At 47.2% G+C, this 15,997-nt stretch overlaps 1 protein-coding gene across 1 annotated transcript in view; it reads left to right on the top strand.

Moving 5' to 3' along the window:
* Nucleotides 1-15,997, top strand: part of KMT2A (lysine methyltransferase 2A) — a gene marked incomplete at its 5' end in the record, with an annotated part of 92,014 nt that overhangs the window by 64,225 nt on the left and 11,792 nt on the right. The window contains 9 exon segments of the mRNA XM_014587927.2: nt 1,775-1,933; nt 2,862-2,979; nt 3,098-3,176; nt 5,622-5,782; nt 6,240-6,422; nt 6,604-9,200; nt 9,999-10,840; nt 11,703-11,783; nt 13,838-13,902. Of these exon segments, the coding sequence (XP_014443413.1) occupies nt 1,775-1,933; nt 2,862-2,979; nt 3,098-3,176; nt 5,622-5,782; nt 6,240-6,422; nt 6,604-9,200; nt 9,999-10,840; nt 11,703-11,783; nt 13,838-13,902 (4,285 nt within the window).

Genomic DNA, 15,997 nt, shown 5'->3' with positions numbered 1-15,997 from the left:
GGAATTTTAAGCCATCAGGTCCAGAACTTGAACTACTGTCGACTGTGTGGGAGTCCAGCGACATAACCATCATGCCATCTGCTGGTCCCGAGAAAGTGTTAATTTATTAAGAAATTTAGACTAAATGATTCCAGACGTCCATCCCCATTGAATCTGTATTCTGAGGTTCCCAGGATATGCCCCCATAAAGAAAAGACATGGCAGATGATCAACAGCAGCTGACAGCAGTAAGAAAAGGCATGGAAAATAAAAATTTTAAAAAAGAATTATTTAATTTTATTCATTCATTCATTTTCATTTGGCCAGAGAGAGACACACAGAGAGAGGGGGAAAGTAAGAAACCAAGCCACAAGGTCTGGGACCCAAGTTAGGGTCAGCCATGTGGGAATGCCCAGTGCCTTTACCACTACACCACCTGTTGGTCCCAGAAAATCAAATCTGAAAAGCTGTATTTTTAAAGAAGGGAGGATTACCAAAAAAATAAAAATAGCACATAGAAAGAAGCAGAAGTGAATTACATGGAGAGCACAGAGAGTAAGTCTCCCCTGGAGACGGGCACAGGTTATGACAGTAAGAAATTAAGAGGCAACAGAAAGGGGCTGTTGAAGGGGTCTTCCAATCATATATTAATATTGTTACCTGTTGGGGCCAGCAGGTGGTGAGGTGGTTAAAGGCGCTAGACTCCCACATGGCGGACTGCTGTTTGAGTCTCCGACTGGGTAGCTTGCTTTCTTACTCTCCCCGGCCCTGGTCAAAAAACTTTAAAGTAATAATAATAATAATGAACAAAGTCAAATAAAGTAATTCTTTAAAAAAAAGAAAGACTATCTGTTAAGCATAATAAGTAACGAACTGTTACTTTTTTTTTTTTTTTTTGGAGAGGTTTTTGCTATAGGGCGCGTGCGCTCGCCAGACAGACAGACAGAGACAGAGGGACAGAAAGCGAGAAATCACCCCCCAGGGGGGATGGCCACGCCGCAATCCCTTCTCCATTCTCCTCTCGGGATCTTGGGCACGCACGCACACGCGCCCGGCGTGAGTTTAAGCCACCGGGTCCGGGACTCGAACCGCGGTCGACTACGTGGGAGTCCAGCAACATAGCCATTACGCTAACTGCTGGTCCCCACGAACTGTTACGTTTTTGACCAGTAAAATCTTTCTAGAACTAAGCTGCTTTTGGATATAATAACTTTCTCACAAGATAATGATTTTAGCATTGATCCAAATTTCACCTTTTCTCAGTCATGCGTCCTAGAAAGAAACTGTTTTGGTCCAACTTCTAAATAAAATTATAATATTTAAATTTAATAGTGACAGAGTCTTGAGGATAATGGGAGAGAGGGTATTTGATTTGAGAAGGCGTTGTGGCTCATACATTTTTCTAATTCAGCATATTACCAGTAAATAAATGGGTTGTAGGGGGACTAGCCGACTGCATAGTGGTTATGTCACTGGACTCCCACATAGTCAACCGTGGTTCGGGTCCCAGGCCCAGTGGCTTAAAATACACGCTAGGTATGTGTGCGTGTGTGCCCGAGAGGAGAAGAGATTATAGCATGGCCCTCCCCCCGGAAGGAGTGATTTCTCTCTTTCTGTCTCTCTCTCTCTCTCTCTCTCTGGCAAGCACACGTGCCCTGTAGCGAAAATCTCTCTAGAAGAATGTAAATCGACTTGTAGGAAACCTAGAGTACAGTGATCCTATAGAGAAAGTGATAAAAAATATCTTCAAACGTCTGAAATTTTGAGTTGGGTTCTGTTCTTTCTGCATCTGTAGAGATGTGAATTCTGCCAGAAGCCGGGAGCCACAGTGGGCTGCTGCCTCACCTCCTGCACCAGCAACTACCACTTCATGTGTTCCCGAGCCAAGAACTGCGTCTTTCTGGACGATAAAAAAGTGTACTGCCAACGACATCGGGATCTGATCAAAGGCGAGGTGAGAGGCCTATGGCTTTTCTACATTTATTTCAGAACAAAATTGGTTCACAGCAAAATCAGATGAAGGGCACAGAGATGTTCTGTCAGCCCCTGTCTCCATACGTGCAAAGCCTCCGCTTTATCAGCACCCCCACCACTGTGGCGTCATATTGTGGTGAGCCCTTGCTGACAGCGTCATCATCCGGCTTCCATGGTTTTCGTTAAGGGTCACTCTTGGTGTTCTGTATTCTAATTTGGACACACGTACAATGACGTGTACCAGCCATCCTAGCATCATACGGAGTGTTTTCACAGCCCTGAATGTTCACGTCCCCTGCCTGTTTACCCTTGCTTCCTCCCTAACCCTGGACACCCGCTGCTCTGGCTACTGTCTCCTCAGTCTTGCCATTTCCAGAGTTGGGATCATACATGCATGGCCTTCTCAGATGGGCTTCTTCCCCTCAGCAATATGCATTGGTGTGTCCTGCGATCTTTTCAGGGCTGCTCTGATTGCTTTTAGAATGCTCTAGGAATGCAGGAGAAAAGACTGAAAATTAGCAAGATGGTAAACTCTGTTTTGCCTTCTTACTAGGTGTTTTGAGAGTATTTCTTTTGTTGTTGTTTAGGAATTATTTTATTTAACTTTGTTTATTTATTTATTTTAATTTCATTGGAGAGGGACAAAGAGAGAAAAAGGGAAAATGAAAAAGGAAGCCACCAGGTCCAGGACTCAAACTGGGGTTGGTCATGTGGGATTCCAGTGCCCTTAAACACCATGCCACCTGCTGGCCCCAAGAGTGTTTCTTGTAAGAAATACAGAAGTGAAATAAAATAGAAGGATGACTTTGAGATGTACCCAGGCTTCCCCCGCCCCCCCCAGAGTCAGGATCATGCGGATAATCTGTAAAGTCTCAGCCTATTAACAACTACCCCTGATTTTATTTAAGGTGGTTCCTGAGAATGGATTTGAAGTTTTTAGAAGAGTGTTTGTGGACTTTGAAGGAATCAGCTTGAGGAGGAAGTTTCTCAACGGCTTAGAACCAGAAAACATCCACATGATGATTGGTATGACCTGGTCTCGGTTATTAGGGAAGGTTGTAATACCAGCAGGGCAGTTTCTAGGCCTCCGTTACAAAGTCACCCTTTCCTTTATCACGTCTAATCAGTGCTTTCCCTTGGTCAGGCTCTATGACGATTGACTGCTTGGGAATCCTGAACGATCTCTCTGACTGTGAAGATAAGCTCTTTCCTATTGGATACCAGTAAGTAGCACTGTAAAGCCGAGACAGCAACCCCCACAGCCTGAGCACCCTGAAGCAACGTGTGGGTCTTTGAGTGTAAAGCTATACTTGTTAGCTGCTGTTAATTGCTACTAAAAGTTAATTACTGGCACCAGCAGATGCCATAACAGTTACATCGCTGGACTCCCACGTAGTCAACCATGGTTCAATCCCGGACCTGGCGGCTTAAAACTCATGCCAGGTGTGTCTGCAAGTGTGCCCAATATCCCGAGAGGAGAACGGAAGAGAGGGTATTGTGGCGTGACCATCCCCCCGGGGGGTGATTTCTCACTTTCTTTCCAGCGAGTGAGTGCACATGCCCTACAGTAAAAATCTCTCTTTAAACAAAAGTGAATTACTTTCTTGGGGACCAGCAGGTAATGTAGTGGATGGGTTCCATGGCCAGACATAGCTGACTACAGTTCAAGGCCTGGACCTGATGGCTTGACTATCATACCAGGCACATGTGCATGTATGCCCCCAAATCCTGAGCGAATGCAGGAGAAAGGATTGTGGTGCCCCCCTGGGGAGTGATTTTTTTTTTTTTTCTTGAGAAGTTTTTGCTATAGGGTGTGTGCGTTCGCCAGACAGACAGAGATAGAGAGACAGAAATCGAGAAACCATTCCCCAGGGGGGATGGCCACACCTCAATCCCTTCTCCTCCATTCTCCTCTTGGGATCTTGGGCACACACGCACACGTGCCTGGTGTGAGTGTAAGCCACTGGCTCTCGACCCGCAGTTGGCTACATGGGAGTCCAGTGACATAGCCATTACGCTAACTGCTGGTCCCAGGGAGTGATTTTTTTAACTTTCCCTCTCTATGTCTTTAGTCAGCACACGCACCCTATGGCAAAAATAGAAAGTTAATTACTTTGTTTTGCTAGTTTTCTGGTTTATCAGCTTGTAGGTTGGGGCTAAAGCAGCATTTTATATCAGCTAAATAGTTACAGGAGGAAAGTATTGTTGGCGTAATTTTAGGATCATTTCCAAGTAAAACCTAATAGGAAATACAATATCAGTCTCTTAAGATCTAAATTTTTTTTTCTTTTTTTGGAGAGGTTTTGCTATAGGACGCATGAGCTCTCCAGAAAGACAGAGAGAGACAGAGAGACAGAAAGCGGGAAATCACCCCCCAGGGGGGATGGCCATGCTGCAATTCTCCTCTGGCGATCTTAGACATGCATGCACACGTGCCTGGGATGAGTTGAAGCCACTGGGTCTAGGACTCGAACCGTGGTTGACTACATGGGAGTCCAGCAACATAGCCATTACTTTAACTGCTGGTCCCTTAAGATCTAAATATAATTCACAGAAGTCTGGATCATTTTTATGGTCAAACAACCTCATGCCAATTTCATCTTTTTTTTTTTTTTTTTTGAGAGAGATTTTTGCTATAGGGTGTGCGCACTTGCCAGAGAGACAGAAAGCAAAAAATCACATACACACCCCTGGGGGGAGGTGGCCACACCACAGTCCCTTCTCCTCCATTCTTTCAGAATCTTGGGCATGCACGCACACGTGCCTGGCAGGAATTTCAAGCTGACAGGTCCCAGAACTCTAACTGTGGACGACTCTGTAGGAGTTCAGCGATGTTACCATTATACCATTCTATCAATTTTACGTTTTATAATCTTCCAAAGATACAAATCCCCACAGTAATAATCAGATTCTCCAATAACAGTTTATAATCTTTCCTATATAAAGCAAATTGTTCAAGCATTTAATAAGCTGGGAGTATAAATTCAAGACTCTCCTACTTCTTCCTATTGGGAATCTCATTTCGCAGTATGTACTCTAATTTATTCTGCATTCCAGTTTCAGTGGCAGAGCTCTCATTTAGCTGGCAGCTTTTTGTACACACTAGTCTCCACCAACATTCAGCAAATTCAAAGCAGTTATATTTCCCTTGTCTTGTGGGCTTTTCTCCCAAAGGAAACACCTTAGGTTTGCCCAGTTTCATTTATTTTTTTAAAGAAGTATTTTATTTATTTATTGTTATTACTATTATTTTAATTTTACCAGAGAGAGACAGAGAAAGAGAAAAAAGTGAGAAAGCAACCCACTAGGTCTGGGACTTGAACCATTGGGATGGGGAGGTGCCTCAGGGCCTCACCTTGTACATATCATGGGGCAGTCATCTCTTCCTGAAGGCCAGTAACTATTTCTTTTAGTAGTTGGTATTTTTCTCTTTGGGTTTTAGGATATTTTATCATTGGTACTTGGTTACAATAAAATTTAAAAAAAGATCTTAAGCTATTTTCTGAGAAGCTAGGAAAAACTAAGGACTTCAGAAAGCTTGGGACACCCTCACTAGGGGAATCTCTGCTAAGAACCCACGGAATACAGCAAAGCTCTGTAAACGGCGGAGCCCAGGCACCTCGGATGAGGAAAAGCTATGACATGTCGCTCCTGCCTCTGTCTACCAGGTGTTCCAGGGTGTACTGGAGTACCACAGATGCTCGCAAGCGCTGTGTGTACACGTGCAAGATTGTGGAGTGCCGCCCCCCCGTCGTAGAGCCGGACATCAACAGCACTGTCGAACACGATGAGAACAGGACCATCGCCCACAGCCCAACGTCTTTTACAGGTTGGTCTTTAATCACCATGGGATTGAGTTTGATTTTTGGGAGTACTGTGATTGAAAAGTACTTGACTGGGGGAAGAGTCATTTATTTGGGTGGACCAGTCCGTGGCGCAGTGGTTAAGGCATTGGATCCCACATGGTCGAGAGCAGTTTGAGTCTTTGACCTAGCGGCTTGAAAATCCTGCTGGGCGTGAAATCCTAAGTGAAGAGTGAAAGAGGGATTGCAGTGTAGCCATGCTCCCTGCGGAGCGCTTTCTCACTCTCCCTCGCCCCACTGTCTCTGGCAAGTGCATGTGCCCTATAGCAAAAGCTTAAAAAAGAATACTAAGAATCATTTACTTGGGAGATTTCATTTGTTTCTAGTTTGACATTTATCTAATAGGGTGGATTTTTATTGCTTCGTTTGTTTGATATTTTCACTATACTTCTTTTAGTTAAAAATTTTTATTTCCTACTGCAGAAAGTTCAGCTAAAGAGAATCAAAACGCAGCTGAAATTGTAAGTCCTCCATCACCAGACCGACCTCATTCACAAACTTCTGGCTCCTGTTATTATCATGTCATCTCAAAGGTCCCTAGGATTCGAACACCCAGTTACTCTCCAACACAGAGATCCCCTGGCTGTCGGCCATTGCCTTCTGCAGGTAAAGGACTCCATTGACCTACTTGATCCAAAGATTAATTTGTAATTTGGGGGCAACTTTATCATGGTGACTTTTGCAAATTGCAAACATAGATTTCTAGTTACCTGCAAATATGCCTAGCCGAGTTTGCACGTTTGTCTTCTCTGTAATAGACTTTTATCACTTCTTCTCTCCTGTATAGGAAGTCCTACCCCGACCACTCATGAAATCGTCACGGTGGGTGACCCTTTACTCTCCTCTGGACTTCGAAGCATCGGCTCCCGGCGTCACAGTACTTCTTCCTTGTCGCCCCAGCGGTCTAAACTCCGGATCATGTCTCCAATGAGAACTGGGAATACTTACTCCAGGAATAGCGTTTCCTCTGTCTCCATGACTGGGACCGCTTCTGATCTTGAGTCAAGTGCCAAAGCAGTCGACCATGCCTTAGGGTCGCTGAATCCAAGTACTAATTCAGGGCAGAGCACTCCCGCCTCTTCACATTTGCAGAGGACAGCAGGTACTGGAGGTGCCAGATCCAGCCACTTGGATGGGTCATCTTCAGAAACGAAGCATTCCGGTGCTTCAGACATGGCCCCCAAGAGCTCCTCTTTAAAAGGAGAAAAGACCAAAGTGCTAAGTCCCAAGAGTTCAGACGGATCTGCACATAACATGGCTTACCCTGGGATTCCTAAGCTGACCCCCCAGGTTCATAACACAGCATCTGGAGAGCTGAACGTCAGTAAAATGGGCACTTTCACTGAGCCCTCTTCAGTGTCGTTTTCTTCTAAAGAGGTTCTCTCCTTCCCACAACTCCATTTAAGAGGGCAGAGAAATGATCGAGACCAACATATGGATCCTGCCCCCTCAGTAAACCCCTCTCCAGATGAAGATTCCGAAGTCAAAACCCTGAAGCTCTCTGGAGTGAGCAACAGATCATCCATTGTCAATGAACATGTGGGATCTAGCTCCAGAGACAGGAGACAGAAAGGGAAAAAATCTTGTAAAGAGACTTTCAAAGAAAAGCATTCCACTAAATCTTTTTTGGAACCTGGTCAGGTGACAACTGGTGATGAAGGAAACCTAAAGCCAGAGTTTGTTGATGAGGTTTTGTCTCCTGAGTTTATGGGGCAGCGACCGTGTAATAATGTTTCTTCTGATAAGATTGGGGATAAAACTCTATCTGTTCCAGGAGTCCCCAAAGCTGCATCCATGCAAGCAGAAGGATCTACCAAGGAACAACAGGCACCCCGGAAACGCACAGTCAAAGTGACACTGACACCTCTAAAAATGGAAAGTGAGAATCAATCCAAAAATGCCCTAAAAGAAGGTAGTCCTGCTTCCCCTTCACAAATAGAGGCGGCATCGCCAACAGAACCCATCTCAGCCTCTGAGAGCCCAGGAGACGATCCAGTGGCTCAGCCAAGCCCCAACAACACCTCATCCCAGGATTCTCAAAGTAACAACTACCAGAATCTTCCTGTGCAGGACAGAAACCTGATGCTTCCAGATGGCCCCAAACCTCAGGAGGATGGCTCTTTTAAGAGGAGGTACCCCCGTCGCAGTGCCCGCGCACGCTCTAACATGTTCTTTGGGCTCACGCCACTCTATGGAGTGAGATCCTATGGTGAGGAAGACATTCCATTCTATAGCAGTTCCACCGGGAAAAAGCGAGGCAAGAGGTCAGCCGAAGGACAGGTGGACGGGGCTGACGACTTGAGCACCTCAGACGAGGATGACTTATACTTTTACAATTTTACTAGGACCGTGATTTCTTCAGGGGGAGAGGAACGGCTAGCATCCCATAATTTATTTCGGGAGGAGGAACAATGTGATCTTCCCAAAATTTCCCAATTGGATGGTATTGATGATGGAACAGAGAGCGATACCAGCGTCACAGCCACGACGAGGAAAAGCACCCAGATTCCGAAAAGAAATGGTAAAGAAAACGGGACAGAGAACTTGAAGATCGATCGGCCTGAAGATGCTGGGGAAAAAGAACATGTCATTAAGAGTTCCGTCGGCCACAAAAATGAGGCAAAGATGGATAACTGCCACTCCGTAAGCCGAGTTAAAACGCAGGGACAGGATTCCTTGGAAGCTCAGCTCAGCTCTCTGGACTCGAGCCGCAGAGTCCACACAAGTACTCCTTCGGACAAAAATTTGCTCGACACCTATAATACCGAGCTCCTGAAGTCGGATTCAGACAATAACAACAGCGATGACTGTGGGAACATCCTGCCTTCGGACATCATGGATTTTGTGCTGAAGAATACACCATCCATGCAGGCTTTGGGTGAGAGCCCAGAGTCCTCTTCATCTGAACTCCTGAATCTTGGTGATGGTTTGGGTCTTGACAGTAATCGTGAAAAAGACATGGGTCTTTTTGAAGTGTTTTCTCAGCAGCTGCCGACAGCAGAACCTGTGGACAGCAGCGTGTCTTCCTCTATCTCCGCAGAGGAGCAGTTCGAGTTGCCTCTAGAGCTGCCATCTGATCTCTCTGTCCTGACCACCCGGAGTCCCACTGTCCCTAGTCAGAATCCCAGTAGACTAGCTGTCATCTCAGACTCGGGGGAGAAGAGAGTGACCATCACAGAAAAATCTGTAGCCTCCTCTGAAGGTGACTCAGCACTGCTGAGTCCGGGAGTTGATCCAACTCCTGAAGGCCACATGACTCCTGATCATTTCATCCAAGGACACATGGATGCAGATCACATCTCCAGCCCACCTTGTGGCTCAGTGGAGCAAGGTCATGGCAACAATCAGGATTTAACTAGAAACAGTAGCACCCCTGGCCTTCAGGTACCTGTCTCCCCTACCGTTCCTATCCAGAACCAGAAGTATGTGCCCAATTCTACTGATAGTCCTGGCCCATCTCAGATTTCCAATGCAGCTGTCCAGACCACTCCTCCCCACCTGAAACCAGCCACTGAGAAACTCATTGTTGTTAACCAGAACATGCAGCCACTTTATGTTCTCCAAACTCTTCCAAATGGAGTGACCCAAAAAATCCAATTGACCTCTTCTGTTAGTTCTACACCCAGTGTGATGGAGACAAATACTTCAGTACTGGGGCCCATGGGAAGTGGTCTCACCCTAACCACGGGACTCAATCCAAGCTTGCCAACTTCTCAGTCTTTATTCCCTCCTGCTAGCAAAGGATTGCTCCCCATGCCTCATCACCAGCACTTACATTCCTTCCCTGCAGCTACTCAAAGTAGTTTCCCACCCAACATCAGCAGTCCTTCGTCAGGCCTACTTATTGGGGTTCAGCCTCCTCCAGATCCCCAGCTTTTGGTTTCAGAAGCCAGCCAGAGGACAGACCTCAGTACCACAGTAGCCACTGCATCCTCTGGACTCAAGAAAAGACCCATATCTCGTCTACAGACCCGCAAAAATAAAAAACTTGCACCCTCTAGTACCCCTTCCAACATTGCCCCTTCCGATGTGGTGTCTAACATGACACTGATTAACTTCACACCCTCCCAACTTTCAAATCATCCTAATCTGTTAGATTTGGGGTCACTTAATACTTCATCTCACCGAACTGTCCCCAACATCATAAAAAGATCTAAATCTGGCATCATGTATTTTGAACAGGCACCCCTGTTACCACAGAGTGTGGGAGGAACTGCTGCCACGGCGGCGGGCACATCAACAATCAGCCAGGACACTAGTCACCTCACTTCCGGGCCTGTGTCTGGCCTGGCATCCGGTTCCTCCGTCCTGAATGTGGTGTCCATGCAAACTACCACCACCCCTACAAGTACCACGTCTGTCCCCGGACACGTCACCTTAACCAACCCAAGGTTGCTCAGTACCCCAGATATCGGCTCAATAAGCAATCTGTTAATCAAAGCTAGCCAACAGAACCTGGGGATTCAGGACCAGCCCGTGGCTTTACCGCCCAGTCCAGGAATGTTCCCACAACTGGGGACATCACAGACTCCCTCTACTGCCACTATGACAGCGGCATCTAGCATCTGTGTGCTCCCCTCCACTCAGACTACGAGCATGGCAGCCACTTCACCGCCGGGGGACGCCGAAGAACACTATCAGCTGCAGCACGTCAACCAGCTTCTTGCCAGCAAAACCGGGATCCTCTCTTCCCAGCGGGATCTTGACTCTGCTCCAGGGACCCAGGTCGCCACCTTCACCCAGACAGTAGATGCTCCTAGTAGCATGGGGCTAGAGCAGAACAAGGCTTTACCCTCAGCTATGCAAGCCGGCTCAGCCTCTCCTGGGGGCTCCCCACCCTCCGGACAGCAGTCAGCCAGCCCCTCAGTGCCGGGCCCCACGAAACCCAAACCAAAAATCAAACGGATTCAACCTCTGGACAAAGGGAATGGCAAGAAGCACAAAGTTTCCCACTTGCGGACCAGTCCTTCGGAAGCACACATTCCAGACCAAGAAGCCAGCACATCCCTGACCTCAGTCCCAGGGTGAGAGATGCAGCCTTGCACTTTGCTGTGTCTGGGATTCTGCGCCCTGGCTTGGAGGCTGTCAAACTCGTAGTCTTTGGGGAGGGACGTGTCTCTGTCCAAGTTTGATTACTCAGGGGCTTCTGGGTTGGTTTGGACTTTGATTGTTTTTTATTCCCCATGGTGATTTATAGAGCAGAATTTAGTTCCATGAGGGGGCAGTGCATCTCTTGGACAGAACCGCATCTGCGATTACCCTCCGTTCCGACTGCAGGCAGTGCTGCCGGTGGCTCCTCATTCTCTCTCCCGGAGCCTTAGGGTACTAGGGGATGCCAGTTCCTGTCTGGACGGCAGAGCTCCCTGTGTAAATCCTCACGGAGTCTTTTTCTAAGACTTCACCGTCGCTGCATGGTGGACATGAAGTGTGCAGGGAGTTACTCTTCTGATTTTGTCAGAGGGTACGTGCAGCTGCCAGGGAGAGACGAAAAGACAGAGGGAGAGGGAGAAAGCACTCCTGGTGGGGCGTGATCACACCACAAGCCCTTCTCCATTTCTGCATCCTGTCAGGATTCGGGGCACACACATGTGTGTGCTTGGCTTGTTTTCAAGCCACTGGGGCTGGGATTCTTGACTGTGTGGGATCTGGCCTCCTTTACGTCCAGGCCATGGGGCCAACACTGTAAGTGAATTTTTAATTTTTAATGTACGTATGGGCCCACGCAGCCCCTATTCAGATCACAACAGAACACTTCTAGCACCACAGAAGGCCCTTGTGCTCTCTGAGCCATACCCCCTCAAGGTAACCATTATTGTAGCTTTTATGAACTTAGGTACATATTTACTAATGATTTTTCTTGAAAAGATACAAATGATTCTGTTCCAGGACTCCAGGAGGCGAGGCGGAGCAGCAGGACACAGCTAATGTGGAGCAGACCTCACAAAAGGAGTGTGGGCAGCCGGCAGGGTAAGCTTAACGATTCGTTCTCAGACTAAGCCCTCAGCTCTGTCCACATCATTTAAAACCGAGTTCTCGATTTTGACTGACTTTTCTTTCGGTGCCAGAGTTTTTAAATGAGAAGAATACAGGCTTATACAAACAGCATAGGATTGCTCATCTAGTGGGTAATGGTTCCCTCTTATCCTACTCCCTCCCAATCCGTTTCCCAGAGGTACCATTACTAATCATTTGATTTTTTTTTTTTTTTGAGAAGTTTCTGCGCGTGTGCTCGCCAAAAAGACAGAGAGAGACAGAGAGACAGAAAGCAAGAAATAACCCCCAAGGGGGATGGCCACGCCACAATCCCTTCTCCTCCATTCTCCTCTCTGGATCTTGGGCACACATGCACACATATGCGCCCAGTGTGAGTTTCAACCTCCGGGTCCAGGACTCAAACTACAGTCAATTACGTGGGAGTCCCGCAGCATAGCCATTATGCCAACTGCCAGTCCCACTAATCACTGGATTTTACTCATGCAGACATTTCTATGGATGTGCGCGGATGCATAGCGTCTATGTGTGACTGTGTAGTGGTTTTTTACATGGAGTAATACCTTACGTACTGTTCTGTACCTTGGTTTTCACCATTGTTTTGTGTTCATCTCTCTGTGCCACTGCATGTAGGTGCACTTCACTTTTATTTATTCATTTTTGTAATTTTGCCAGAGGATGTACCTGCTAGCGAGAGACAGTGAGAGAGAAAGTGAGACTGCACCTCCATGGGGCATAGTCATGCCTCAGTCCCTTCCCCTCCATTTTTCTCCTTTTGGGATTTTGGGGACATGTGCATGTGGATACACACACACACACACACACACACACACACTCAGCCTGTTTCTCAAGCCACCAGGTCCAGAACTCAAACCACATAGTCGGCCATGTGGGATCCAGCCACCTCAACCACCATGAAACCAGCTGGCCTGATGGCACTTCACTTTTTAATTTTTAAAAAAATTATTATTATTGGGACCAGCAGTTAGCGTAATGGCTATGTCGCTGGACTCCCACGTAGTCGATCGTGGTTCGTGTCCCGGACCCGGTGGCTTCAAACTCACGCCGGGCGTGTGTGCGTGCGTGCCCAAGATCCCAAGAGGAGAATGGAGGACAAGGGATTGCGGCGTGACCATCCCCCCTGGGGGGTGATTTCTCGCTTTCTGTCTCTATGTCTCTCTCTGTCTGGCAAGCGCACGCGCCCTACAGTGAAAATCTCTCAAAAAAAAAATTATTATTATTGCCAGAGGATGCATGTGCATGCCAGACGGAGATGAGAAGCAAAAAACCTTCAGTGGGTCATGGTCACACTGCAATCCCCCATCTGCCATTTCTCCATCCCATTAGGACTAGGGGCATGCATGCATACATCATTCAATGTGTTTTCAAGCCACCTAGGCTGACCTGAGCTGCGGGCAGCCATGTGGGACCGGCTTCCTACACACAGCAGTTAATCCCTACACAATGGGGCTGGCCTCACTTCGCTTTTAAAGGCCGCCGTCGGTGCTATTGTATAGATCTACAGTAATTTATGTAACTAGTCCCCTATCAGTGAACATTTGGGTTGTTTCCAGGACGTACTTAATTTTAAAAAGTGAAAATTGGACCAACAGATGACATACTGGTTACGTTGCTAGACTCCTACATGGCCTATTGCAGTTTGAGTCCTGGACCCAGAGGCTTAAAAAACACACAGGGTATGTTCAGGTGTGGCCAGAATCCCTAGAGGAGAATGGAAAAGGTCATATTTCCTGAGGGGGAGGTAATTGATTACTTTCCCAAACTCTTCTTCTCTTTCTGTCTCATTCTGGTGAATGCATATGCCTTATAGCAAAAATTTTTTTGAAAGACAAATTTATGTTATGTGTCACATAATATGGCCTTTGTCTAGCAAGTTCTTTGAAAAGCCCCCGGTGGTTCATTTTCTAGTAGTAGTTTTACGTATCTGTATGACAGACTGTGGGTCGTTTCTGTCTGAATTGAAGAGTCAGCTGATGTCATATCTCACATTTGGTTTCGTTTTTATTTAGGCAAGCGGCTGTTCTTCCAGAGATTCAGGCAGCACAAAATCCAGCAAATGAACAAGAAAATACAGGTATGGGAATTAGAATCAGAGAATTGTAAAATGAAAAATACTATAAAAATGACCTTATTTACCTTCTGATTTTCTAGATTAAAAAAGAAAATAAAAACAAAAAAACTAAGCTCCAAAGAAGTCAGGGATGGACCAGAGTTGTAGACTGACACTCAGAGCATTGTGCCCCTGCCACGCACACCAGTGCAGGTGCTCTGACCAGCTGTCCAGAGGTCATCTGCTGGAGGACACAAAGCAGCACCTTCAGGGACCAGCAGTTAGTGTAATGGCTATGTTGCTAGACTCCCATGTAGTCGACCGCGGTTCGAGTCCCAGACCTGGTGGCTTAAAATTCACACCGGGTGTGTGTGCGTGTCCAAGATCCCGAGAGGAAAAGAGAGGAGAAGGAATTGCAGCATAGCCATCCCCTCTGGGGGGTGACTTCTCACTTTCTGTCTCTGTCTGTCTGTCTGGTGAGCGCACGTGCCCTATAGCAAAAACCTCTCCAAAAAAAAAAAAAAGCAGTACCTTCAGTACCTTGTGCTCCCCTGGGTCCAACTGTAGTGAGATTTACAGAGTGAAGCTAACCCGCCGTCACCCTCTCAGTTGTCACACACCAAGAGCCATTTCTACTAGACAGATTTTGGTTACAACCTTAGATCCATCACAGCACTTTCCATCTGTCCTAATGAATTTGGCCAAGAAACAGTTACTCATGTCAAGATTAGAGAGCTCTGCATGTAAAGCTTTTTCCACTTCCATAGGTGGGACTTCTGAAAAGAGAATCAGGTAAATGGTTAGGCATAAGAATTGGAAAGGTGCTGGCCCTGTGGCCTGGTAGTTAAGGGAATCGGATCTCACATGGTGGACTGTGTGTCCCTGGTGGCTTGAAAACATGCTGGGCCTGTGTGTGTGTATGCCCCAAATCCTGGCAAGATGGAGAAATGGAAAAGAAGGGACTGCAGCCTGACCGAGCCCTGTCGGAGTGTCTCTCCCTCTGCCTTTCCTTGTGTCTCTGTCTCTCTTTGGCAAGCACACATGCCCTCTGGCAAATTTTAAAAAAGAATTAGGATGTTACCGCATCCTGCTGGCTTGCTCATTCCTCAAGAGGGCCGACGACGTGTCTGTGGAAGGAGGCGAGGCAGTGTGCAGCAGTGGCTGATGGTGCAAACTCGAGCGCCGAATGGGTTGAAGCCCCAGCTCCAGCACACACTGGCTGTGTGAAATTGGACTGTTTACTTAACTTGTTTCTGCCTCAGCTTTCTCACTTTCAGAATGGAGGTGGAGTGGCATCCAGCTCATCGGGTTGCTGTACAGTGTATGGGAGTCAGTCTGTGCAGGCCCTGGAAGTGGGCCTCCACGTAGTGTGTTTCATACATATCAGCCACAAGTGCTTTTTGGCTTTGACCCTGTTGAGGGCAATTACTTATTGACAACCTGTCAGACTGTCAAACCAGAAGCTGGGTGTGGTGGATGGCAACTGTAATCAGCACTTGGGAGATGAAGGCAGAAGGACTGTGAGTTCGAGGCCAGCCTGGGCAACCTAGCAAGATCTTACTTCTTTTCAAAAAGAAAATTGTGGAACCAGCAGGTGGCAAATGGCTATGTCGCTGGACTCCCCTGTAGTTGACTGCGGTTTGAGTCCCAGACCTGGTGGCTTAGACTCATGCCGGGTGCGTGTGCATGCACGCCGAAGATCCCGAGAGGAGGATGGAAGAGAAGGGATTGTGGCGTGGCCATCTATCCTTGGGGGTGGTTTTTCACTTTCTGTCTCTCTGTCTCTCTCTGTCTTTCTGGCGAGCCCACGTGGTCTATAGCAAAAACCTCTCCAAAGAAAAAGAAAGAAAATTGTTTTGGCCAGCTAGTGGCATGACGATTAAAGTAGTTGGATCCCACATGGTCAGTTAGTGTAATGGCTATGTTGCTGGACTCCCATGTAGTCGACCGCGGTTCGAGTCCCAGACCTGGTGGCTTAAAATTCACACCGGGTGTGTGTGCGTGTCCAAGATCCCGAGAGGAAAAGAGAGGAGAAGGAATTGCAGCATAGCCATCCCCTCTGGGGGGTGACTTCTCACTTTCTGTCTCTGTCTGTCTGTCTGGTGAGCGCACGTGCCCT

Source organism: Tupaia chinensis, unplaced genomic scaffold, assembly GCF_000334495.1.
Source record: "Tupaia chinensis unplaced genomic scaffold, TupChi_1.0 Scaffold000247_1, whole genome shotgun sequence".
NCBI lineage: Eukaryota > Metazoa > Chordata > Mammalia > Scandentia > Tupaiidae > Tupaia > Tupaia belangeri.
Note: the sequence above shows the minus strand (reverse complement) of the source record. Positions and strands in the feature narration are given on the sequence as shown.